The sequence below is a fragment of the Hypanus sabinus genome, unplaced genomic scaffold (assembly GCF_030144855.1).
Source record: "Hypanus sabinus isolate sHypSab1 unplaced genomic scaffold, sHypSab1.hap1 scaffold_2091, whole genome shotgun sequence".
Taxonomy (NCBI): Eukaryota; Metazoa; Chordata; class Chondrichthyes; order Myliobatiformes; family Dasyatidae; genus Hypanus; species Hypanus sabinus.
In genome coordinates this window covers 17,310-44,928 of record NW_026780196.1, presented here as the reverse complement: position 1 = coordinate 44,928, position 27,619 = coordinate 17,310, and the positions used below count along the sequence as shown (strand labels likewise).

General features: G+C 47.1%; 1 protein-coding gene across 1 annotated transcript; it reads left to right on the top strand.

Moving 5' to 3' along the window:
- The first annotated feature begins 631 nt into the window (after window positions 1–631).
- Window positions 632–27,045, top strand: LOC132387693 (uncharacterized). The gene is made up of 6 exons (XM_059960056.1): window positions 632–743; window positions 6,557–6,628; window positions 8,254–8,373; window positions 11,706–11,822; window positions 20,848–21,000; window positions 26,206–27,045. Exons 1-6 carry the CDS (start codon window positions 632–634, stop codon window positions 26,373–26,375), a joined length of 744 nt encoding a protein of 247 aa, XP_059816039.1. The 3' UTR covers window positions 26,376–27,045.
- Window positions 27,046–27,619: the final 574 nt, after the last annotated feature.

Here is a 27,619-nt window from a genome sequence, read left to right as displayed (position 1 = left end):
TCCACTGCAGTCCTCGGTGCCTTACCATTAGCATTGTATATACTACCTTGTTTTTTCCCTTCCAAAGCGCAATACCTCACACAGCAGTTCATCTTCCATTTCTTTGCTCTGCCTGAGTCCTTCTGTAGCCTGTCTAATTTCTCAAAACGACCTGCCTCTCCACTTGTCCTCATTTGGTCTGCAAATTGTGGAGCCACGTTCAGGGATCTTTGAACACAGAGCGCAAGGCCCCTCTGCTCATCGAAACAGTTTGGTCTTTAGTAGTGTGCTGTATGTTTGTATTTGTCCGGGATCAACTCAACTGTCATTTCTCCAACCATATATGCAACGGAAGTCAGCAGAGTGGCAATTGCTTTAATTTCTGGGGAAAAAATGAGGAAGATGCAGAACATGTTTATTCCTAAAAATGAAGAAGTACTCAATTCTGAAGAAGTATTCAATTGTGGCCGAAACGGGAACCCAAGGCTCTTTAAAAGCTAAAGAAAGGACAGACTATTATTTATCCAGGGATCAAAGAGAAATAAAGGCACAGACATCGGTGTACGATTAACCCTTGAATTCGTGATCACGTTGCCTGACGACTCCGCCAAAGTCAGGTTATAACTTAAATTTATACAGCGAATTTTGGGCGATGGCCAACAGCCAACTATACTCAGTGAGCGATTTCAGGAAGTACTTGTTGGATATTAGGCAGTTTACGAATGATTCCATGCGGCGCACTAAATTAGGACTGCACATCTGCTGTCAGTTCCTCTATTACCAATCCAGTTTCGCAGAAAAGTTAACATTACCTCATTCATGGTAAGAAATGCGGTTAGCTTTAGTCAGCTCGCACAAGCAAGGCAGCGTCTGAATCTTATTCTGTGGCCTCAGTCTTCAGCTAATCAAGCTCAGCAACAGCATTTAGTTTTTGCACAATAAAACAAAGTAACATCATAAGAACGTAAGATTCAGGAGAAAAATCAGACCATTTAGCCCATTGAGTCTGCTCTACCATTTCATGTGTGGATGATCCAATTTACTTCTCAGCATCAATCCCCTGCTTTCTGCCAGTATTCCTTCAAGCCCCGACCTGTCAATCAAGAACCTCAAAAGGACATCTTAGCCTTGGCCTCCACGGCCGCCTGCGGCAAGGAAATCCACAGATTCACCGCTCTCTGGCTAAATAAATTTCTCCTCGCCTCTGTTCAAAAAGGTCGCGCCACTCTTCTCAGTCTTTGTTCCCTGGTCTTCGACTCCCCGACCACAGAAGCTTTCCTCTCCACAACCACTCGATCAAGGAATTTAGATAAATAGATTTCAATGGGGTCACCCTTCTTCCTTTTAAAGTTCAGAGAGTGCAGACCTAAAGATATCAGGCAGTTCGCATCTGACGCCCTTCAATCATGGAATCATTTTTGTCAACCTCGTTTGAACCCTCTCCACTTTGAGCACAATCATTCTAAGATGAGAGTCCCAAAACTGTTCACAATATCCACGCGAGGCCTCACTAGTGCTTTATAAAGTCTCAGCATCACAACGTTCGTTTTACATTCGAGTCGAAATATTGACATGCATTTGCCCTCCTCATCGCAGACTCAACCTGAGAAGGTTACAATATCGGCACAACATTGTGGGCTGAGGGGCCGGGAATGTGCTGCAGATTTCTAAGTTCAACCAGCAAATTCAACATTAGGGAATCCCGCACAAGGACTTTAAAATCCCCTTGAATCTCTGATTGTTTTTTTTTTATTTCTCTCCATTTATGAAATAGTCAACCATTTTACTTTCTCCCAAAGTGCATGACCATGCATGTTTCAACACAGCAGTACATCTGCCATTACTTTGCCCTGATTAGGCCCTTATGTAGCCTGTCTACTTCCACAAAACTACCTGACCCCCCCCCCCCCACACTTATCCTCATATCGTCTGCAAACTGTGGAGCCACGTTCATGGAGCTACGAACACGGACCGCAAGATCCCTCTACTATATATTTGTTGTTGTCCAGGTTGAACTCCATTGTTCTTTCTCCAACCATATCTGCAAGGGACTTCAGCACTGCTGCAATGGCTTTAATTTCTGGGGAAAAATGAGGAAGGTGCAGGACATATGTATTCCAAAAATAAACTGTTCTCAGTTCTCAGGAAATCAACAAATCTGCCCGAAAAGGGAACTCAAAGCTCTTGTAAAATATAAAGAAACGGCTTACAAGAAAATAACAATTTGTGGGACTGCAATCATCGGTTCGGCTCCCGGCTTCATCCGGGTGATGGTAGCCCCCGGCCCGAGAAACTTACGACATCTCGTTTGGGTGGATATTATACGATGTTTACAAACAGTAGACAATATGCGAGTAAACGATTCAGCTTTATAATTTGTCCATATTGTTTGCAAAGCAACATGAAAAAGGGGCACATTCTCATTAAACAGTCTAATGTGCAAACGTTGGAGCTCACAGTGTCGATCATCTGTTCCCGTCGGCCTCTCCCGAGCGTAGCTGGCCCTCGGACCAACGCTGTTCAGACCACTCCGTCCAGCGGTCATAGAAACGTGGAAAGCCTACAGCACAATACAGGTGCTTCGGCCCACAATCTGTCCTGACCATCGAAATTACCTTGGGTTACCCATAGCCCTCTATTTTTCTGAGTTCCATGACCTGTCCAGGAGACTGTTCAAAGAGCCTATCGTATCGGCCTCCACCACCGACGCCGGCAGCCCATTCCACGCACTCACCGCTGTCTCCGGACAAATAAACAAACCCTGATAACCCCTCTGTACATACTACCTTAAAATTTGTGCCCTCTCGTACTACACATTCCAGCCTTGGTAAAAAGCCTCTGATTATACACACGATAAAAGCCTCTCATCATCTTTTACACCTTATCAGGTCAACTGTCATTCTCCGTCGCTGCAAGGAAAAATGGCCGAGTTCATTCAACTCATTCTCATAAGGCAAGCTCCCCAATCGAGGCAAGATCCTTATAAATCCCCTCTGCGCCATTTCTATCATGTCCATATCCTTCCAGTAGTAAGGCAAGCAGAACTGAGCACAGTACTCAATGTGGGGTCTGAGCAGGGTCCTATACAGCTGCAACATTTCCTCTCGGCTCTTAAACTCAATCTCAAGGTTGATTAATTCCAAAGCACCTTATGCTTTCGTAACCACAGAGACAACCTGCGCCGTAGCGTTGTGTGTCCTATGGACTGAAACCCAAGACCGCTCTGATCTACCATACTGCCAAGAATCTTAACATTAATACTATATTCTGCCATTATATTTAACTTACCAAATTATCATGATTGCAACATATAAGATTATTAAGGGATTGGACAAGATAGAGGCAGGAAATATGTTCCAGATGCTGGGACAGTCCAGTACCGGAGGGCATGGTTTGAGAATAATTGGTATGTCATTTAAGACAGAGTTAAGGAAAAAATTCTTCTCCCAGAGCGTTGTGGGGATTTGGAATGCACTGCTTAGGAAGACAGAGGAGACCAAGTCTCTGGATGCTTTCAAGAAGGAGCTAAACAGGTATCTTATGGACAAGGGAATCAAGGGATATGGTGACAAGGCAGAAGCGGGGTATTGTTAGTAGATGATCAGCCATGATCTCAAAATGGCGGTGCAAGCTCGAAGAGCCGAATGGTCTACTTCTGCACATATTGTCTATTGTCTATTGTCCATTGCCAAACAGAACAACCTCGCCCTTATCTGGATTTTACTCCATCTTTCACTTCTCAGCCCAGTTTCGCATCCTATGAATGTACACCAGCTGTGACAGACCTCATGCACCCCAATCTTTGTATCGCCCTCAGATTTACGAACCCCCACCTCAACAACCTCATCCAGGTCATTTAGAAGAGTAGGGGTCCCAGAACAGATCTTTGAGAAACGCCACTGCTCCCTGGCCTCTATTTAGAACACGATCGGTCTACAACCAGTCTTTCCCTTATGTAGGCAAGCCAGTTCTGGATACACAATTCAGTCTCCCCTTGGGTCCATGTCTCCTTACATGGGATACATTATCAAATGCTCGGAGAAATCAATATACTCTGCATCTTCTTCGTTGCCTTCATCAATTTGTTCAGTCACATCCTCAAAAAAAATCCATCATGCTCATTAGACCTGCCTTTGACAAATCCATGCTGACTGTTACTAATTATATTCTGCCTCTGCAAATGTTCATTTATCCTCGATCTCGGGATCTTCTCCATCAACTCACCAACCACTGAAGAAAGACTCATTTGTCTATAATTTCCTGGGCGATCTCGAATGCCTTTCTTGAATAACGGAGCAACATCCGCAACCCTCCAATCTTCAAGAACGTCTCCTGGCCCCATTGCTGGTACAAATGTCATCGCCATAGGCTCAGCAATCTCTACGCTCGGATCGCACAGTAGCCTAGTCGTCCTTTCCCGCTGACCTATGCAAATTGATGATTTCCAAAAATTCCAGAATGTCGTCTTTATTAATCTGTACATGCTCATGGTTTTCACTGCGTTCTACGTCACCAGAATCATTTGTCCTGGTGAATACAGAAGCAATGTATTCATTATGTGCATCTGCTCTCCTCCGGACCCATGAACACTTTTCCACTGTTACATTTGATTGGTCATATTTCCTCACGCCTTATAAACTTGTTCTTCACTTACTTATAGAAGGCTCTGCGGTTTACCATAACCCTGTCCTGCAAGGCATTCTTATGTCCAATGCTGGCTCTCCTAATTTCGTTCTTAAGACCCCTCCTGCTAGTTTTATAATCTTCTAGATCTCGGTCATCAACTAGTCATTTAAACATTTCGTAAGGCCTTTGTAGACCACAGTTCCTGTACCCTACAATCCTTGCCCTTTCTCATGGGAACGTAGTATGCAGAACTGCAAGCAAATATTCCCTGAACATTCGCCATTTGGCACGTTTCTTTCCCAAATATCGATTCGCATCTCCCTAGCGCAAGGGGTTTAAATGTGGTGGAATTTGCTCGGTGTGTTCAGGATGGTTTCATGACACAATATGTAGATAAGCCTGCAAGAGGAGAGGCTGCACTTCATTTGGCATTTTGAAGTGAACCTGGTCAGGTTTCAGATCTCTCAGTGGGAGAGCGTTTTGGAGATAGCGAACATAATTCTATCTCCTTTGCAATACCATTGTAGAGAGATAGGAACAGACAAGTTAGAAAAGCGTTTAATTGATGAAGGTAACGAAGAAGAAGTAGTGTATATTGATTTCACCGACTTATTGATAATGTATCCCATGTAAGGAGAAATGGACTCAAGGGGAGATTGAATTGTGTATCCAGTACTGGCTTGCCTACGTAAGGGAAAGAGTGGTTGTAGACGGGTAATATTCTAAATGGAGGCCAGGGAGCAATGGCTCTGTATGAGTGACAAAATCCCTCGGTCGTTCCCTCCTTCCACATTCCTGCACTCCGTCTCAAATCACCTCATCCAAATCCTATTCTTTCTCTGTCCCTTCTTCGTTTCCAAATTTCCTCAGTCCTCCCGGAATTCCTCCTCCATCTCCATTGCGATCTCCATTCTTCCTCTCCTCCTCACCACTGTCTTGTTCAATCCTGATTTCACAATCTTACCTCCGTTCACTGAACCTCTCTCTCCAACCACTCTCCAACTCTCCGGCCTTCATTTCTTCAAGTTTCACTCTCTCTGCTCATTTTCCCCCATATCCATCACTCCTTCCTCCCTGTTCTCTCCACATGCACATTCTCTCGCTCCCTTCTTCCAAATCTGTCCATTGTCACCCATCTCTCTATCTCTACCCGACCAGGAATGCTCCCCTCTTTCTCCCCACTCTCATTACTCTTCTCTCAACCACTCTCATTTCTCAAGACTACCTTCTGCAACACCCTCAATCTCTCTGCGCCCCGCACTTCCTCCCCCTGCTCTCGGTTCCTCTGTTCGTCAGCTCTTCATCCGGCGTTGGTTGGTACCGGTCGAGCCCACTTGTTAACACAGGCTTCCTCTGACAACGGTTGTTTCCCCAGTCTGAGCTCAGAGACGCAGAGAACCCTCGGCAGGATGGACCGGAGCGAGAGTCACATGAATGTGAAGTTGTGAAAAACGGACTCACGGTCTCCTTCCCGAGGTGTGTGTGACAGAGAGACAGGTGACAGCTCTATTCTGCAGCTTATCCCCGATAAGTCTGATCGGACGGGTAGAGGGTGTTTCACATTATGTCTGTCCGGGAGTGTGTGATGAGTGAGTGTGGAGGGCACTTCACTCTGTGTCTGACTGTAGGAGTGTGTGACGTGACAGGGTGGCGGGAGTGTCACTTCGTGTCTGACCCCGGGAGTGTGTGACGGGACGGTTTGGAGGGAGATTCACTCTGTCTGACCCCGGGAGTGTGTGATGGGACGGTGTGGAGGGAGATTCACTCTGTCTGACCCCGGGAGTGTGTGATGGGACGGCTTGCAGGGAGAATCTCTCTGTGTCTGACCCCGGGAGTGTGTGATTGGACGGTGTGGAAGGAGATTCACTCTGTGTCTGACCCTGGAAGTGTGTGATTGGACTGTGTGGAGGGTTCTACAGTCTGTCTTTGACCCTCCCTGTTCTGTCCCCAGCTGAACCTGATGTATCGTACGCTGAACTGAATTTCAAGTCCCGCTCTGCGCCCCGAGTCCGGACAGATAGAGGTCAGTTCCAATGCTGTCGAGAGATCTCAGGGCAAACATACAGTCACCATAAGAATACCTTGTTTGAGCATAAGACGGAGATAACGCGTGGGAAAGACGATGGGTGGGTGGACCTTGTGGGAGGGACGGTGTGGAGGGTGCCGTGAGGTGTCAGCGCCACGGGAGGGGCTGTATAGATGGAGCGCCGTAGGATGGTTTGAGGAGGGTGTGCTGTGGATCTGTGAGGGGAGCTAGCATGGGATGTACCGTGTGGAGGAAGGGGCGGTGAGGAGCGAGTGCTGAGGGAAGGGTGTGCGGAGATGAGCGAGCGCCGAGTCCGAGGACGGACGCAGTGGGAGAAACGCTGAAGAGGAGGAGCGTTATAAATCCATAACTGCTCTCTCACTTTTCTTACCCCCACTCTCTTTCCCTTCCTCTCCGCTCCCTCACCTCCTCACACCCTCTTCGCGCTCCGTTTCTCCCCTCCTCTCTCCCCGTTTTCCCTACTCTCTTCCACTGTCCCCTTCTCTTCGCCCTCTCTCATTGCCCCCTCCCTCTCGTCCCTCCTCTATCACAGTCACCGTCTCCACCACTCTCGATCTCCCTCGCGTCCTTTACATCTCTCCCTGCTCCCTCTCATCCTCCCCCGTCCGCCCCTCCGGTCTTCCGACCTGGCTTTGTCCCTAAATTTGCCCATGAACTCCTCTGACGCCCTCTCCTCCTGACTATCCACGGGTCATTCCATTTCTCCTACGCTGCCTCCCCTCGCTCTTCGCTCTCTCAAGTTTTCTTCTTCTCACTTCTCTATGCCTCTCCCACTTTTCTTCTCCCCTCACACCACACATTCCAGAACTAATATAGCACGCCCACCATTTTCAGTGTGACACGCTGAGCTCCTCCAGCTGATTATTGATCTAGATGTATCTTTCTCTAACACCACCCTGGCAGTGTGTTCCACACATATATCTCTCTATGTGTAAAAAAGAACCTACCTTTGACAGCCACCCATCCCCCCCCCCGAAACTTCCCTGCAATCACCTTAAAATGCACTCATATTGGCCATTTCTACCCTGGAAAAATGATCTGGCTGTCAACTCTACCTATACCTCTTATGTTGTACAACTTTATCAAGTCACTTCTCATCCTCTTCCGCTCCAAAAAGAAAAGCTTTCGCTCACTCAATATATGAGACATGCTCTCTAATCCTGGCATCCTGGTAAGTCTCCTCTGCAGCTTCTCTAAAGTTTCCAATTTCAATCCATCTCTTCTCAATCCCCCTGTTTTTCACCCTGTCGCACACCTCTCCCAGCCCTCTCACTGTTCCCGAGTCTCTCCCCTGCCCCTCCCACTCTTTTTCCGCCTGTCTCACACCGTTCTCCCTCCCCATCCTTTCTCTTACATCTTCCCGCGCAGCATCCCTGTCGCTACAACCCCCTCTCTGTCCATCGCTCTCCTCTGTTGCTCCCGTGAGCCTCTCGACTCTCTACCACTCTCCCTGACGCTCTGTCTAGAATTCTCACCCATTCTCTCTCCCTCATTTGCCTCTCTCTCTTTTCTCAGTCCTCTCCTCTCTCTTCCTGACACCCTCCCCCATTCTCTACCGCTCTCACTCTCTTGCTTATCTGCTCTCTCTTTCTGTCTCCCAGAGGATCCGAACTCCACCTACTCTGATCTGAAATTTCGGAAAGAGGAACCCCGCATCGATCAGCATGAATATCCTTCCATTGCCTCGGGACCCGGCGGGTTGTCAACCACTACACAAACAGGTCAGTGATGTCGTCAGCCTGGAGGGATCACGTGTGATACTCGCAATTGTCCACGGTTCTAATGCATCTGCCTCGACCACTTCCTCTGTCTCCCATAGACTGAGCACCATCTGGGTAATAAAACATTGTCACTCGGCACCCCAATTAATCCCAGTCTGTGAGGTATATAAATTATCTGGATGAAATTGTAGATGGGTGTGTTAGAAACAGCGAAACATAGAACACATGCATCACAATGCAGGCCCTTCGGCCCAAAAACTGGCCGCTCATTTCCCTACCTTAGAACAAACTAGGCTTTAACCATAGCCCTCTATTAGGAAGCCTCTTAATAGACCCTCTCGTTTCCGCTTCCACCACCGCCTCCGGCAGCCCATTCCACGCACTCACCACTCGCTGCGTAAAAAACCTACCCCTGACATCTCCTCTGTATATACATCCAAGCACCTTAAAACCATGCCCCCTCTTGCTCGCCATTTCAGCCCTGGGGAAAAGCCTCTGACGATCCACATAATCAATGCCTCTCATAACATTATATATCTCTATCAGATCACCTCTCATCCTCCGTCGCTCCAAAGAGTAAAGACTGAGTTCACTCAACCCTCCTGATCAACGGTTTCGACCCGAAACGTCGTCACTATCTCCTCCCATAGACGCTGTCTGTCCTGCTGAGTTCTGCCAGCATTTTGTGTTTTTATTCACTCAACCTATTCTCATCAGGCATTCTGTCCAGTCCAGGAAACATTCTTCTAAATGTCCTCTGAACCCTTTCTATGGTTTCGACGTTTTTCCAAGGCGAGCAGAACTGAGAATAGTACTCCAAGTAGGGTATGGACAGGATTGTATAGAACTACAAAATTACCACTCGACTCTTAAATGTATATAAATACTCTGCATGAAATTGCAGATGGGTGGGTTACTCGCTTTGCTGATGATACGGCCAGAGGTGGCGCTGTGGAGATCGGAGAAGACCGGCGAAGTATTAAGTGTGACGCAGATCAGTTACAGATATGGTTTGGAGACCGGGAGATGGATGGAGTTGAACAGGGACAAGCCTAAAATGTTGCACCTTGCTAACTCTAATGAAAGAAATGACACACTATCAAAGTCAAGACCCTAAACAGTGCTGCAACATAGAAACCTAGAGAACCGGCCGTTCGGAGCACAATGCTGTGTCGAATGTGTCCTTACTTTAGATGGGCATAGGATCTTCGGGTCCATGTTCATAGCTCTCTGAACGCGGCTACAAAGTTTGATGGGATGGCTAAGAAGCTCGATTGCATTCTTGCCTTTATTATTCGGGACATTGAGTACAAATGTCAGGGAGTGACGTTGCAACTTTATAAAAATCACCATCTAGGATGAATCAGCCGTATTGGATACAGTTCCGGTCACCCTATTATCGAAATCATGTCACTGCGTTGGGTAGCCTCGGAGAGGTTTAACAGTACTCTGCCGCGATTCGATGACATGTGTTACAACGAGAGGTCGGACACCTGGGTCGCTTCCTCTGGAGCGGAGGAGGCTCAGGGGAGATCTGACTGATCTCTGGAATCCGTCAGACACCTGTCAGCCTTTGCCAAGTCAAGGAAGTTGAAATTTGTTGAGGAAACAAAAGGCACTCGTGAGAACACACTTAGAGTATTGTGTTCAGTTCGGGCTTCTTATATATTCTGACATCGGAGAGGGTTCAGAGAAGATTCATGAGAATGATTCCAGGAATGAGAGGTTTGCTGTATGAGGAACATCCGGCAGCTCTTGGTCTGTATTCCCTGGGGTTCATTAGAGCAAGCAAATATCTCACTGAAAATTACGAATACTGTAAGGCTTGAACAGACTAGATCTGGAAACTTTCCTTCCGCTTGTAAGGAATTCTAGGACAAGAGGTCAAATCTTCAGGATTGAAGGACGTCCTTTTAGAACTGAAGTGCGGAGAAATTACATCAGTCAGAGGGAGGTACATTTGTGGAATTTGTTGCCACGAGAAGCTGTGGAACCAAAGTTATCGAGTCCCTTTAAGGCAGAGAGAGATAGGTTCTTGATTAGCCAGCGTTTCAGAGGGTCTGGGCAAAAGGCAATGGAGTGGGGATGACATAATGAATTAGATCAGCCCATGATTGAATAGCGGAGCGGTGTCGAAGGCCCGTTCGCGCTACTTCGGCTACTATATCTTATGAAACATAGAGAACCTGCTGTGCAATGCAAGCCTCTTAAAATACCTTGTGTTATCCGGCTTCATCACAGTTGCCGGCCGCCAATTCCACGCACTGACCACTCTCTGAGTAAAAAAACATACCCCTAACATCTCGTCTGTACTTACTCCACAGCATCTGAAACCTGTGTGCTCTTGTGGCAACCATTTCAGCCCTGGGCCAAAAGCCTCTGATTATCCACACGATCAATGCCCCTCATCATCTTGTACACCTCTATCAGGTCACCTCTCATCATCCGTTGTTCCAAGGAGAAAAGGCCGAGTTCACTCAGCCTATTCTCGGAAGGCATTCTCTCCAATCCAGGAAACATCCGCAAACATACTAACCCACCCCTCCACTTCCTCATTCAGGTCATTTATAAAAATCACGAAGAATAAGGGTCACAGAACAGATCCCTGAGTTACTCCACTGAGGACCTCCATGTACAATGTGATCCGTCTACAACCACTTTTTGTATGCAAGCGAGTTCTGGATCCACTAGGCAATATCCCATTGGATCCCATGCATCATTATTAGCCTTGCATGGGGTACCTTATCAAAAGCCTTGCTGAAATCCAAATACACTACAGCTACTGTTCTTCCTTCACCAAAGTGTTTGGCCACATCCTCACAGAAATTTAATCAGGAACGTATGGCCCGACCTCCCCTTGACAAAGCCATGCAATCTACTCCTAAATATTTTATGCCTCTCCAAACGTTTATAAGTCTTGACCCTCAAGATCTTTTCCATCAACTTACCAACCACTGAGGTAAGACTCACTGGTCTATTATTTCCTGCGCTATCTCTACTCACTTTGTGTAATAATGGAAAAACATTCGCAACCCTCAAATCATCCGGAACCTCTCCCGTCCCTATTAATGATGTAGAGATAATCGCCAGAGGCTCAGCAATCTCCTCCTCGCCTCGTTTACATTTCGTCCGTTCCAAGCGACTTATCTAACGTGAAGTTCTCCATAAGCTCCAGCACATTCACTTTCTGAATATCTACATCGTCATGCTTTTCAGTCTGCAGCAAGTATCACTACAGTCACTAAGTTACTGAAGTGAAGAATTCATTATGTAGCCCCTGTGGATTTATAAAATATATATTATGGTCTAACGGTTGTATGGTCTCTCCGCAGCGGCGCAAGAACAGGAGTCGAAAGTGAAGATCCGAAATAGACGGTACCGTCTGACCTGCCTACTCTGCCTAATTACTTCCGCCCTCATGGTGGTAGTGGTGGGTCTCTCGATTCATGGTGAGTGGAACGGGCTCCGAGTGGAGTACGACCATAAATAAAGAGAGTGGAATGAATTGTTATTCTAAAACACAACAGTGAAACCAACACCCCCCCTTACGGTAACACCTATTAAAAACAGCTCACCATAGGGAAGTGGGATAAGGTCCTGAATTGTGAGTTTGGGGAAATAGGCAGAAGGCTGAAGCACAGGACCTTAAGGGTGGTATTCTCTGGATTGCTGCCTCTGTTATGTGATAGTGATGGTAAGAACTGGAGGAGATGGCCGTTGAATGTGTGGCTGAGCGGTTGGTGCAGGGAGCAAGCTTTTAGATTTTTGGATCATTGCGATCCCTTTTGGGGAAGTTGGGAACTGTACAGAATAGATGGGTTGCACCTGATCTCGAGAGGAAGCAATATCCTTGCTGGTAGGTTTGTTAGCATGATCTGGGAGGATTTAACCGAAATTGCAAGGGGGATGGGACCCGGAGCGATACAGCAGTGAAAGAAGTGCATAGAGTAAAGCCAGATGTAACATATAGAGAGGCTTTGGGGAAAGAGAAGAAGAATAAAGGGTGTAAAGGTAGGAAGAAAGAAGGGCGAAAGTGCGTGTACTTCAATGCAAGAAGCATCAAGAACAAAGGTGATGAACTGAGAGCTTGAATACATACATGGAATTATGATGTAGTGGTTATTACAGAGACTTGGCTGGCACCAGGGCAGGAATGGGTTCTCAATATTTCTGGAAGTGGAGGAGGGGTGGCATGACTGGTCAGCTGCAGAAAGGGTGGGTAATGTAGCACCGTTCTCTTTTGAGTCAGTATGGGTGGAATTCAGGAACAGGAAGGGAGAAGCTACTCTATTGGGAGTATTCCATATGTCCTCTTGTAGCGGTAGAGATGGCGAGGAGCAGATTTTGGAAAGGTGAAAATTTAAGCGGGTTGTTATGAAGGATGACTTTAACTTCCCTAACTTTGATTGGGAATTGATTAGTTCCAACGGTTTAGACCGGGCAGAGTTAGATAAGTGTGTCCAGAACGGATACTTGTTACAGTGTGTTGACAGGCCGACTGGGTTAATGCCCAAATAGATCTAGTAATAGAAAACGAACTGGGACAGGTCACAGATCTCTCAATGGGGGAACATCTGGGGGACAGTAACCACCGCTGACTGGCCCTTAGAATTATCCTGGAAAAGGATCAGAGAGGACTGTAAATATTTTAATTGGGGAAGGGAAAATATGAAGCTATCAGGTTAGAATTTGCGGGTGTGAATTGGAATGATAATTTGCAGGGAAATGAACTATGGACATAGAACCGCAGAACATTTCTGCACGGAAACTGGTCTTTTGCCCCTTATTGGCTGTGCCTAAACATTTTTCTGGCCAGTCACACGGACCTGCACTTGTACCATATACCTCAATATCTCTCTCATCCATGTACCTGTCCAGGATTTTCTTAAATGTTAAAAGTAAACTTTTTCCCCTTCATCCTTAACCAATGTCCTCTGTTTTTCTTTTCCTTCCCTGGCCTCAGTGGAAAAAGCCCACTTGCATTCACTCTATCTATACCCATTATAATTGAATATATCAAATCTCCCTTCATTCTTCTACGCTCGAGGGAATAAACTTATAATCTATACCCAATAACCATTAAGCAATTACAGCAAGGAAACAGGGCAGCTCGGTCATTCTAGTCCGTGCCGAACGCTTACTCTCACCTGGATCCACCGACCTGCACTCAGCCCATAACTCTCCATTTCTTTGCTGTCCATATTCCTCTGTAATTTTACTTTCAATGACAATATCGAATCCGCCTCTACCACTTCTACTGAAAGCTTGTTACACACAGCTACTACTCTCTGAGTAAAGAAGTTCCTGCTGGTGTTTCCCTTAAACTTTTACCCCTTAAATCTCAGCTCATATCCTCTTGTTTGAATCTTCCCTACTCTCAATGGAAAAAGCCTATCCACATCAACTCTATGTATCCTCCTCTTAATTTTAAATACCTCTATCAAGGACCCCCTCGAACTTCTACTCTCCAAAGAATAAAGGCCTGACCTGGTCAACCATTCTCTGTGAGTTAGGTGCTGAAAGCCAGGTAACATTCTAGTAAATTTTCTCTGTACTCTGTCTATTTTGTTGACATATTTCCTATAATTCGGTGACTAGAACTGTACACAATACTCCAAATATGGCATTACAATGGCTTGTACATTTTTAACCATACATCCCAGCTCCGATACGCAATGTTCTGATTTATAAAGGACAGCATGCCAACAGTTTTCTTTACCACTCTATACACTTGAGATTCCATCTTCACGGAACTATGCACCATTATTCCTAGAACACTCTGTTCTAATTCATTCTTCAATGGCCTACCATTTACCATGGATGTCCTATTTTGATTAGTCCTACCAAAATGTAGCAGCTCACACATCAGCATTAAACTTCATCTGCCATCGCTCAGCCCACTCTTCTATCTAGACTAAACCTCTCTGAACGCATTGAAAACCTTCTTCATTGTCCACAACGCCACCTATCTTCGTATCATCTGCAGACTTACTAATCCAATTTACTACTCCATCATCCAGATTATTTATGTTTTTGACAAATAAAATTGTACCCAGTACAGATCCCTGAGGCACACCACTGGACACCGGCCTCCAACCTGACAACCATGTATCGATTACTACTCTCTGGCATCGCCCATCCAGCCACTGTTGAATCCATTTTACGACTTCAATGTTAATACCTAACGATTGAACCTTCCTAACTAACCTTCCATGTCGAACTTTGTCAAATCTATTCAACCTTTCTCTATAACTCAGTTTCTCAAGTCCCGGCAACATCCATGTAAACCTTCTCAGCATTCTTACCTTATTAATATCTTTCCTGTAATTCGGTGACCAAAACGTCACGCAATTCTCCAAATTATTCCTCACCAATGCCTTATACAACTTCATCATAACGTTCCAATTCTCATACTCAATACTTTGATATATAAAGTCCAATGTACCAAGAGATCTCGTTACTACCTTATCTACCCGTGACGGCACTTTTAGGGAATTATGCATCTGTATTCCCAGATCCCTCCGTTCTACTGCATTCTTCAGTGCTCTACCATTTACCTTGCACGTTCTAGCTTGGTTTGTCCTTCCAAAGTGCAATACTTCACTCTTGTCTGTATTAAACTCCATCTGCCATTCTTCAGCCTATTTTACCAGCTGGTACAAATACCTCTGCAAGCTTTGAAAATATTCCTCACTGTCCACTACACCTCTAATCTTTGTATCATCAGCACATTTGCTGATCCAATTTACTACATTACATTCCAGATCATTGATATAGATGACCCAAATAAAAAATGAACCCAGCACGGATCCCTGTGGCAGTCAACTAGCCACAGGGATCAGTGTGGCTGATCCTGTGTCCTGTGACAACGAGTCACACGACATATAGTCGATGTTTAGGGATCTCTTGCAGGATGTTAGGGATAAATTTGTCTCGGTGAGGAAGATAAAGAATGGTAGGATGAAGCAACCATGGGCAATAAGTGAGGTGGAAAATCTAGAGAGGTGCAAGAAGTCGGCATACATGCTGTTTATGAAGCAAGGAACAGATGGGACTATTGAGGAATATAAGATAGCAAGAAAGGAGCTTAAGAGGGCGCTCAGGAAAGGCAGAAGCGGACAGGAGAATGCCTTGCCGAGTCGGGTAAAGCATTCCTCCGTTATGTGAAGAATAAAAAGAAGACAGGAGTGAAGGAAGGATCGATTAGAGATAAAGGTGGGATAAAGTTGTGCCTGCAGAATGCGGAAGAGAACGAGGTCTTCAATGAACACTTATCTTCGGTATTCACCAATGAGAGAGTACTTGATGACGGTGAGGACAATATGATGGACACTGATGTTCTGGAGCATGTTGGTTGTAGTGGAGATGAGGTGTTGGAGTTGTTAAAATTCATTAGAACGGGTAAGTAAAGGGGACTGACGGAATATTCCCCAGGCTGCTCCACGAATGAGGGTAAAGATTGCTGAGCCTCTGGTTAGGATCGTTATGTCCTCGTTGTCCACTGGAATGGTATAGCAGAATTGAGGGGAGGAGAAAGCTGTCCGCTTGTTCAAAAAAGCTAGTAGGGATAGTCCGGGTAATTATTGACCAGTGAGCCTTACGTCCGTGGTGGGAGAGCTGTTGTAAAACATTCTTATACAGATGATCTCTGGTCATTTAGAGAATAATGGTCTGATCAGGGACCGTCAGCATGGCTTTATGAAAGGCAGATCGTGTTTCACAAGCCTGATAGACTTATTTGAGGTGTTGATCAAGCTTACAGATGAGGATTGTGCAGTCGATATGATATACATGGCGGTTAGTAAGGCGTTTGAAAATGTTCCACACAGTAGGCTAATTCATACGATCAGAAGGCATGGGATACAGGGATATTTGGCCAGGTGAATGCGGTATTTATTTTTTTCAGTAGAAAACAGAGGGTTGTGGTGTGGGAAGTACATTCGGATTGGATGGTTGTGACCGGTGCTGTCCCTCATGGATCTGTTCTCGGAACTCTACTTTTCGTGATTTTGATTATCGACCTGCATGTGAGGGTAGAAGGGTTGGTTGGCAAGTTTGCAGTCGACACAATGTTTGGTGATGTTGTTGATAATGTAGAGAATTGTGGAAAATTGCTGAGAGACATTGATTGGATGCAGAATTTGGCTGAGAAGTAGCGGTTGGTGTTCAACCCGAACAAGAGTGAAGTGATACACTTTGTAAGGACAATCTCCAAGGCAGTGTAAATAGTAAATGGCAGCACACTTGGTAATGTGGAGGAGCAGACGGATCTGGGTGTACATGTCCACAGATCCCTAAAATTTGCCTCACAGTTAGATAGGGTACTTAAGAAAGCTTATGGGGTATTAGCAATCAAAAGTCGAGGGATAGAGTTTATGAGTTGTGAGAACTTAGAACATAGCAGCTTACAGGCCCTGCAGTCCACAATGTTTTACCGACCTTCAAACATCCCATAGAACACCCCCCCCCCCAACTCTGCACCTTAAATTCCTCCATACACCTGTCTAGTAGTCTCTTAAACTTCTCTCTTGGATCTGCCTCTACCACTGACTCAGGCAGTGCATTCCACCCACCAAACACTCTCTGAGTGAAAAACCTTCCTCTAATATCCCCCTTGAACTTCCCTCCCCTTAACTTCGACAATTCTCTACGCTATCTACAACACCGCCAACCATTGTGTCGTCTGCAAACTTGCTAACCCACTCTTCTACCACCATATCCAGGTCGTTAAAGAAATCACGGAAATTAAAGGTCCCAGAACAGATCCTTGTGGGACACCACTAGTCAAGACCCTCCATTCTGCATGTATTCCCTCCATCCCGACCCTCTGCCTTCTGCAGGTAAGTCAATTCTGAATCCACCCGGCCAATCCTCCATGGATCCCATGCCTTCTGACTATCTGAATAGGCCTACCGTGTGGAACCTTGTCAAATGCCTTACTAAAATACATGTATATCACATCCACTGCACGACTCTTATCTATTTACCTGGTCACCAACTCAAAGAATTCTATCAGGCTTGTTAAGCACGTACTGCCCTTCACAAAGCCCTGCTGACAGTCCCTGAACAGAACTTGATTCTCTAAATGCCCATAGATCCTATTTCTAAGAATCTTTTCCAACAGCTTTCCCACCACAGACGTAAGTCTCACTTTCTATAATTAATATAATTATAGCTGCCCACACAATCTATTCCTCTTAATATATTGTACACCTCAATCATATCTCTTCTCATCCTCCTTCTCTCGAAAGTGTAAAGCCCTAGCTCACTTAATTTCAGATCGTAATCCATACTCTCTAAACCATGCAGCATCCTGGTAAATCTCCTTTGTACCCTTTCCAGTGCTTCCACATCCTTCCTATAGTGAGGCGACCAGAACTGGACACGGTACTCCAAGTGTGGCCTAAGCAGTGTTTTATATCCCTACTACCCTATCCCTATCCCTACTAACTTTTTTTTTGAATAAGGGGACATTAGCCTCCCTCCAATCCCCTGTTACCATTCCTGGTACCATTACGAGAACAGACAGATCCCAGCCAGAGGGTCGGCAATCTCTTCACTCGCCTCGTGGAGCAGCCTGGGGAATATTCGTTCAGATCCTGAGATTTATCCGTCCTTATGCATGTTAACAACTCCAACACCTCCTCTCCCTTAATATAAATATGTTCTGAAACATCAACCTCACTCATATTGTCCTCTCCCTCATCAAATTCTCTCTCATTGGTTAAAATCGGTGTTCATTGTGGACCTCGTTCACTTCCACAGCCTCCAGAAACATCTTCCCACTTTACGACTAATCGCTCCAATCCTGAATTCTGTCACTTTTGCTCTTCACATAATTTAAGATAGCCTTGGCGTTTTCTTTTACCCTACTCGCCAAGGCCTTCTCATGCCCCCTTCCTGCCCTTCTCAGCCCCTTCTAAGCTCCTAAACCTTATGAATGCTGACTTCTTCTACATGACTAGATTTTCGACCTCACCTGTCACCAACGGATCCTTCACCCGGCCATTTTTCGTCTTCTGCAGAGGGACAAATTTATCCCTAACTTCCTGCAAGAGATCCTTAAACATCGACCACATGTTCATAGTAAATTTCCCTGCAAAAATATCATCACACCCGATAGGTCCAGACTCATAGCCTCATAATTTGCCCTTCCCCAAATAAAAATTTTCCAGTCCCCTGGCACCCGGGAGGCAACAAACCATGCGGGTTTCATTCTCACGTCCACAAAATCTCCTGTCTGTCCCCTGACTATCGAGTCTCCAATGACGACAACTCTCCTCTTCTCCATCTCACCCTTCTGCACCGCAGGGTCAGACTCAGCACCAGAGGCCCTGCCACAATGGCTCACACCTGGTCGGTCTTCCTCACCAACAGCATCCAGGACGGTAAACTTATCATTCAGGGGAATGGCTACAGGGGTGTTCTTCACTAACTGTCTACCCTCCTTCGATTTCCTCCCTCTGACTGTCACCCAATGACATACTACCTGCAGCCAAGGTGTGACTACCAACCTGTAGCTCTCATCTATGACTGACTAATAAGTCGTGTGTCATCCAGCTCCTTCTCCAGATTGTTGACAAGGTCTTCCAGATAGACCAAGCGCATGCACTTCTGGCAGATGTGACTGCGAGAGAGAAGAGATTCCCCCAAGACTGGCACATCTCACAGGAGAGGCACATCACCTCGTCAGAAGGCATTGCAAAGACTAACTGGGGACATCTCGTCCACCGCCTCTTCTCGCCTATGTCGCTAGTCAAAGCCTCAAATTTCCACACCGTCACTGGCCCACTGACTCACTGGCCACTTTCCACAGGAAAGTGAGGTAATGATGTCGCTCTTTAAAACTCAAGTTAGGCCACACTTGGAGTACTGTGTCCGGTTCTGATCGCCTCACTATAGGAAGGATGTGGAAGCATTGGAGAGTGTACAGAGGAGATGTACCAGTATGCTGCCTGGTTTAGAGAGTGTGCATTATGTTCAGATATTAAGGGATCTAGGGCTTTACTCTTTGGAGAGAAGGAGGATAAGAGGAGACAGGATAGGGGTATACAAGATATTACGAGGAATAGGTAGAGTGGACAGATAGCTCCTCTTCCCCAAGGGAGCACTGCTCAATACAACAGGACCTGGTTTTAAGGTAAGGGGCAGGAAGAAGAAGGGGGATATTAGAGGAAGTTCTTTTAAAAAAATATTCAGAGAGTGGTTCCTGCATGGAATGCATTGCCTGAGTCAGTAGTGGAGGCAGATTCATCAGTTAAATTTAAGGGGCTGCTGGACAGGTATGTGGGGAGTTATATGGGAGGCAGGTTTAACGGGTCGTCCTAACATTTTGGCCGATATGCCTTTACTGTGCTGTGCAATTCTATGCTCTATCTTCTATAACACGGACACTCCACTGACCGTGATAAAATCACGGCCTTGACCGTAAAACAATCAAGACTCATGCTGACTCCGTCACACCATTCACCATCACATTGACAATCTTCTTACCGTATTACGGTCACGACCTTCAAAGAGACATAGATACACTCCTAACCGCGACACCAACAGGACTATCGCTGGGAGACGCACATGGCTGTCATACTGACCGCATGGTACCCTTCAGTAACAACGACATGTCCCTGACGGTGTTACTGATAAACTCCTCACGGCAGCACCGAAACACACCTCACAGTGACAGTGACACGTTCTTCATCGTGACGCTGAGGTTGCGTACACCGTGACATCTTCACGCTCCTCAATGTGAACCGCTTCACACCGCACCGTGAAAAAGACTCAGACGTCACTGCAACACCCTTTACCGAGACAGTATCGCTCCTCAACATAACGCCGATGCGCAGATTACTGAGACAATTACCCACACCTCACCCTAACACAGGGAAACCTCTTACCGTGATGCACACACCTAAATTCACAATGTCATCGACCTGGTTCTCTCCGTGACACCGACACACACCTCAGTGTGATCCTCTCACACACACTGTGGCCATGACATGTCTCTCACCGTGACACAGACATACCCCTCTCTGTGAACCCAGCTCACCACACATCTTGACACAGATACTCCACCCACCGTGACACCACAAGCCCCCTCACTTTGTCATTTTCCTTGTCTTGACATCGAGATACACTTCATTGTGATCCAGCACAACTCTCGCCGGGGCACAGAATCTCCTCTCACAGTGAAACCGACACGTTCATCACAGCAACTCGGACATGCCCCGCACGATACTGACGCAGACACCCATGAAAACAACAAAACCTTCACCGGGACATTGATCTACCCCCTTGCGTGACATAGACACGACCGTCAAAGTGGAGCCGACGCCTCTCACTGTGCCATCAGCATCTCCTTCACTGTGACACCCTTCACCGTGACACTGACACAAAACTCTCTGTGACCCGTTCGGTAGCGTGACGCTGACTCACGTATCACTGTAAACGCTAAACATCCCTCACCATCTCTCTCAGTGTCACAGATTCGTCAGTCTTACGAAACATGTCACCGAAACTCGAATCTGTCCGATCTTAAACGAATGAACAGCGATCTCCTTCACCAGTTCAATGAGATGGAAACCAAAGAAACCAAGACTCAAATCTGTGAATTGCTGACAAGCAGAAGAGGTGAGGCATCATCCCCCTCTTTCACCCGCTCCTCATCACAGGGCAGGCATGGAGAGAGGAAGCGGTACTCTGTGCTTGACATCGGGAGAGTGTGAAGAGATTGTATGGAGGGTGAATTACACTGTGTTTGACCCGGCGAGCATGATGGGACTGCATGATGGAAGTTTCCCTCCGTCACTGAACCCAGAGAGTGTGATGGGACGCTGTGGAGGTGGATTCACTCTGTGTCTGCCCATGGGATTGTGAGACGTAACATTGCTGCTTCACTCTATGTCTCACTCCAGATGTGCCTGACGAGACAGTATGGATCCAACTTCACTCTGTGTCTGACAACGGGATTGTCTGATGGGACACTGCCCAGAGAGATACAACCCATGTCTGACCCCTGAAGTGTGTTATGGCACCGTGGAGAGAGTTTTTCTCTCTGAATCTGGGAGTGTATGATGGGATCGCAGAGAGAGAGCGTTTGTGTTTGATTCCAGGAGTGGTGATGGGACGGTGCAGAAGGAGGGTTTATTCTATGTGACACCGGATTGTGTGATTGGATATTGTGGAGGGAGTCTGACCCCGTGAGTGTGCCATTGGAGGGTGTGGGCGGAGCTTCGCTTTGTGTGAAAACACAGGTGGGTGTGATTGAACGCTTCAGAGAGAGCCTCACTCTGTGACCCGACAGGAATTGAGTGATGGGACGTAAGGATGGAGATTCACACTGTGCTATACACGGGAGTGTGAGATGGGGTCGTGTGGAGGCAGCTTCACTCTGTGTCTGAAGTTGGCTGTGTGGTGCGTTGAGAAGCAGACGATGGATAATCACTCACTCCGATATTCGTCGTGTGCGCTGAGGGAGTTTCCGTTTGTGCCTGACCGCTGGAGAGTGTGATGGGGCCGTGGAGAGAGAGAGATTCACACGGTGTCTGATCAAGCTGTGTGTGATTAGACTTTGGAGAGGATCTAAATTCTGTTCTATGATCCAGAGAGTGTGTGAGGGGCGGTGTTGAGGGAGCTTTACTCTGTGTCTGACCCCTTGAGAGTGTGAGGGGTGGTGTACAAGGAGGAACACTCAGAATCTGTCCTGGGAAGCATGTTAGAGGACGGTGTGCAAGAAACTTCACATCATTTCTGGCTGCTGGAATGAGGGTCTGTGTCAGACTCCGAGAGTGTTTGATGGGACAATGTAGACGGAAGCTTCACTCCACGTCCGACCCCGGGCGTTTATAAAAGACAGTGTGCACGGAGCTTCACTTCAGGTCCGACCCCGGGCGTTTATAAAAGGCAGTGTGCACGGAGCTTCACTCCACGTCTGACCCCGGGCGTTTATAAAAGGCAGTGTGCACGGAGCTTCACTCCGCGTCTGACCCCGGGCGATTATAAAAGTCAGTGTGCACGGAGCTTCACTCCAGGTCCGACCCCGGGCGTTTATAAAAGGCAGTGTGCATGGAGCTTCACTCCAGGTCTGACCCCGGGCGATTATAAAAGTCAGTGTGCACGGAGCTTCACTCCACGTCTGACTCCGGGCGTTTATAAAAGGCAGTGTGTACGGAGCTTCACTCCACGTCCGACCCCGGGCGTTTATAAAATGCAGTGTACACGGTGCTTCACTCCACGTATGACCCCAGGTGTTTCTAAAAGGCAGTGTGCACGGAGCTTCACTCCACGTCTGACCCCGGGCGTTTATAAAAGTCAGTGTGCACAGAGCTTCACTCCTCGTCTGACCCCGGGCGTTTATAAAAGGCAGTGTGCACGGAGCCTCACTCCACGTCTGACCCCGGGCGTTTATAAAAGACAGTGTGCATGGAGCTTCACTCCACGTCTGACTCCGGGTGTTTATAAATGGCAGAGTGCAGGGAGCTTCACTCCACGTCTGACGCCTGGAGTGTCTGTTGGGTCCGTGGAGAGGGAGATTCAATCTGCGTCTGACCGTGTTAGTGTGTGATCGGACGGTGCAGGGATCTGAAATCTGTGTCTCACCTCGTGTATGTATGATGGGACTCTGTGTTTGACACATTGTGCGTATGATGAGCAGCTATGGCGGAAAGGGGGGATGGGTGACAGACTTTGGGTTTGGGGTCATGTGTGTGTCTGGCACAGGGAACGGTGACGCGTGCATGGAGAGGAGACATGATAGAGGTATGCAAGATATTATGTGGAATAGATAGAGTGGACAGCCAGCGCCTGTTCCCCAGGGTACCACTGCTTAACACGAGAGAGCATGGCTTTAAGATAAGGGGAAGAAGGTTCACCGGGGATATTAGGTAAAGGTTTTTCACTCAGAGAGCGGTTTGTGTGGGAATGCACTGCCTGAGTCAGTGGTGGAGGCAGATACACCAGATAAGCTTAATAGACAATTAAACAAGTATATGGATGAATTTAAGATGGGGAGGGGGGGTTATATGGGATGTAAGGTTTGAGGGTCGGCATAACATTGTGGGCCGAAGGGCCTTTAATGTACTGTACTATTCTATGTTCTATGTTTAAGAGTCGCGAGGTAATGATGCAGCTCTAAATAAGTCTGGTTAGGCCACTCTTGAAGTACCGTGTCCAGTTCTGGTCGCCTCAGCATAGGAAGGATGCGGAAGCATTGTGAAGGGTATACAGGAGATTTACAGGATGCTACCTGGTTCAGAGAGTATGGATTATGATCAGAGATTAAGGGAGCTAGGGCTTTACAAAGAGGGAAGTAGGATGAGAGGAGACATGTTAGAGGTGCACAAGATATTAAGAGGAATGTATAGAGTTGATAGCCGGCGCCTCTTCCCCAGGGCACCACTTCCCACCAAAGAAAGGGGTGGGAATTTCAAGGGGGATATTAGAGAACTGTTTTCCTTTTTCTTCAGAGAGTGGTTGATGCGCGGAATGCACTGCCTGAGTCAGTGGTGGAGACAGATATACTAGTGACATTTAAGAGACTACTAGACAGGTATATGGAGATAATTAAGGTAGAGGGATATATGGGAGGAAATGATTAAGTGTTGGCACAGCATTGTGGGCCACACGGCCTGAATTGTGCTGTGTTATTCTATGTTCTATGTTCAAATCACACTGTTTCTTGACCCCCGGAGTGTTTGATGGATGGTGTGGAGGGAAATTCACTGTGTCTGATCCTAGTTAATTTACGATGGGACTTTGCATAGGGTTATTCACTCTGTGCCTGACCTCAGGTGTGCGGGATGCGACAGCGGGCAGGGAATTTCACTCTGTCTGTCACGCCGGGTGTGTGTGATGGGGAATTGTGAAGGGAGATTCACTCCGTGTCTCACTGTTCCTTGACCCTGATTTTTAGAGCAAACGTGTTCCAAGGACTGGGTCACAAATAAAGACCGGTGTTATTACGTATCCACGATTGACACATCTTTCCAAAAAGCGATGCAAGAATGTTCAAACCGTCATTCAAGGCTGCTGGCAATCAATATAAGTGATGAAACGGTACGTCTCACAGCACGAGAATATCCCACAGTAAAACAGGAATCATCACACACACCCTGGGGTCAGACACAGAGTGAATCTCTCTCCACACCGTCCCATCACACACTCCCGGGGTCAGAAACAGATTGAATCTCCCTCCACACCGTCCCATCACCCACTCCCGGGGTCAGACACAGAGTGAATCTCTATCAACACCGTCCCAACACACACTTCCGTGGTCAGAAACAGAGTGAATCTCCCTCCACACCGTCCCATGACACACCCTCGGGATTAGAAACAGGGTAAAGATTCCTCCATACCGTCCCATCTCACACTTTCGGTGTCAGACACAGAATGAATCTCCCCCCCACACCGTCCCATCATACCCCCCGGAGTCAGACACAGAGTGAATCTCCCTCCACACCGTCCCATCACACACTCCCGGGGTCAGACACAGAGTGTATCTCCTTCCAGTCAGACTCATTCCAGATTGCTGTTTTAATCAGCTGAGAGAATCCCCGCACATATTCTTCGATTCTAGGCATTAATCAAGTAAATTTTACTTCACAGAGCTTTGTATTCCTCAATTGTCTGGACAGCAAACTTGTTTTCTGGATTGGAAAATGTGAAAACGGGTGCGATTATCACTAATTTGTGGGCTGAAGTTTGGTTATTGACATAGTCCTGACGGGAGAAAATGGATTTAGTTTACGGACTGAAGTAGTTTTGACGTTAAAGAGAGGGGCATTATGATTTGTTTGCAGACTGTACGTGGGTATGGGGTAGTCTGATACAATGGGACTATTTTGGGGCCGACACGTGTATGTCGGGGAAGGACAGGGCAGTGGGAATATATCGGAAACTGCCAGCGGGCAGTGGGAAGAGAACGGTGACAGAGATTATTTTGTTACTGACGCATATGGGTGAGGACAGCGCGGTGCGCTGGGATTATTTTGAAGATATTCGCCGGGCTGTGAGGAGAGGGAGCAACAGTGGGAATAGTTTGGTGAGTGACATGGCTCTGAGGGGCGAGAGTAGGAAAACTGGATTAGTTTGGAGACCAATACAGTGCGATGGAACACATTTAGTTAACGGAATTAGTTTGCGAACTGACACAAGGATGTGGGAGAGAGGGCGCCAGTGCTATAAGTGTGGAGGCGGAACAGAGGCTATGGGGAGAGCGCGGTGTAGTGGGATATGTCAGGAGACAGACACGAAACTCTGGGTAGAGGAAGGGGCAACGAGATGAACCTGGAACCACACAGGGCTGAGTGTGGAACAGTGGGATTCATTTCGGACAGAAATAGGTCTGTGGGGAGACGGTGGGACAGTGGGGTTTGTTCAGTGACTGAGACAGATCAGAGGGGGGAGGGTGGGACATTGGGATTCATTTCGGACAGACATAGGGCTGTGGTGAGGCGGTGGGACAGTGGGGTTTGTTCGGGGACTGAAACGGATCAGAGGGGGGAGGGTGGGCCTGTTAGATTCGTATGGGGACTGAAAGTGGTCTGTGGTGAGGAAGCGGTTCGGTGGGTTTAGTTTGGGGGTTACGGGGCTGTGGGGAAACATTGGGTCAGTACGATTAGTTAGGGAACTGACACAGGGTTGTGGGGAGACATTGGGACCGTGGTATTTTTCTGGTTACCGGTACGGGGCCGTGGGGTTGAGTGCAATGAGTTTGAGAGCTCACACAGGCAATTAGGAGAGAGCGAATTCATGGGATTAGCTTGGGGACGGACTCCACTCGGGTCCTCTAATGAAGCTGTTTTGTCTCTGTTGAAATTGTTTAACCCTCCTGGATAGGACTGTGGACCGGAACCTCCTGTACAAGCTGCCCTCTGGAGCGCCCGTCTGCAGACGGTGCGGAAGGAGTATCATGTGTGATGGTGATTGGCCGTCAATCTGCGAGAAGTCGGCACCCTTGTTCCCAGATATTCCTGAAAAGATCCAAGGTCTCTGTCAACAGCCAGTAAAGGAGACATGAATCAAGTGACTACCCCCATTTTCTCCTCCTTCTTTCCCCTTCACTCTCACTCCTAAATCCTTTCAAATTCCCTCCCAGCATTCTCTGCCCCTCCCTCCTACTCCATCTCCTCTTGTTGCAACCATGTTCTCCCCACCAGACACCGACAATTCCCTCTCGCCGTCTATCCCCTTCTCTCTCTCCATTTCCACGTCCAGCTCTTCCCCGCTCCCTCTACATTTCTCTACCCCCTCACCTCCCCTTATTTCCTCGAACTTTCTCCGCCCGCTCTTTCTCTTCTCCCTCTGCACACTTCTTACATCTCTCTCCCCTTCACTCCCCCAGACACTCTCTCTCCCCTCCCCGTTCTCTCTGAACCCTCCGTCTCCCTGATCTCTCTCTCCCTCTCTCTTTCTGCTTTCCATTCACTCTCACCTCAATTCCTGTCCCGTCTGGTGCTCGATAACCCAACCCTGGGTGAAAGACTGTCCGCATTCCCTCTGTCTGTGCCCCTCTTGTACCAAGGCAGCGTGACCTCCCGAATCCTGTACTCAGTGTGACTGGTGAAGATTAACGGGTCAAGTGTCCTGTCCACTCGTATCGGATGTTTTCCTCAGGAATCGCTATTTCATTTATTATCTGAAATTTATAACGTCTGGAATTTGTACTTTTGAACTATCAGTAAGGCGCAAAGATGTACAATTAATGCAAACTGCAAATATTATTAAACACCGCAAATATGCCGAGTTTTTGCTGATGCTTTGAAAGATGTGATGGCGCAGGGGAAGAAGCTTTTGCCTAATCGCTGTGTGTGGGTGTTCTGTCTCCCGGAGCTGTCAAATACTCCACCTACAATACCACGTTCAATCCCGTTAACATTCCCGTGAACCTTCTCCAATGTCTCACATCCCCTGTGAGATAAGCGATGGAAACCTGCTCACAGAACTCCAAATGTGGCCTCACCAGTGACGTATTAAGCCTGAGAATGACGTCCTTGCGTTTCCGTCCCAGTCCTCTCGAAATGAATGCTGTCATCTCATTTGCCTTCCTCACCGCCGGCTCAAGCTGCAGGTTAAACTTTTGGGAAAGCTGCACGAAGTCTCCCAAATCCCTCTGCACCGCAGATTGTTTTTAACACTTACATACTGTGCCGGGCATGTTTCACCCGTTTTGACATGTGACAGCAGTAAAAACGCCCAAATACCATACTCAGCCGAAATTTGTTGACTTTTCCTAAAGTGACCCAAAATGCTC

What these genes read in the sequence shown, in the direction of transcription:
- LOC132387693 (XM_059960056.1), top strand. Translation starts at nt 632, where the DNA reads ATGGCCAACAGCCAACTATACTCAGTGAGCGATTTCAGGAAGTACTTG. An exon ending in ATTAGGACTGCACATCTGCT is followed by an intron (nt 744 to 6,556) that starts GTCAGTTCCTCT and finishes TTCTGTCCCCAG; the next exon opens with CTGAACCTGATGTATCGTAC. An exon ending in CCGAGTCCGGACAGATAGAG is followed by an intron (nt 6,629 to 8,253) that starts GTCAGTTCCAAT and finishes TCTGTCTCCCAG; the next exon opens with AGGATCCGAACTCCACCTAC.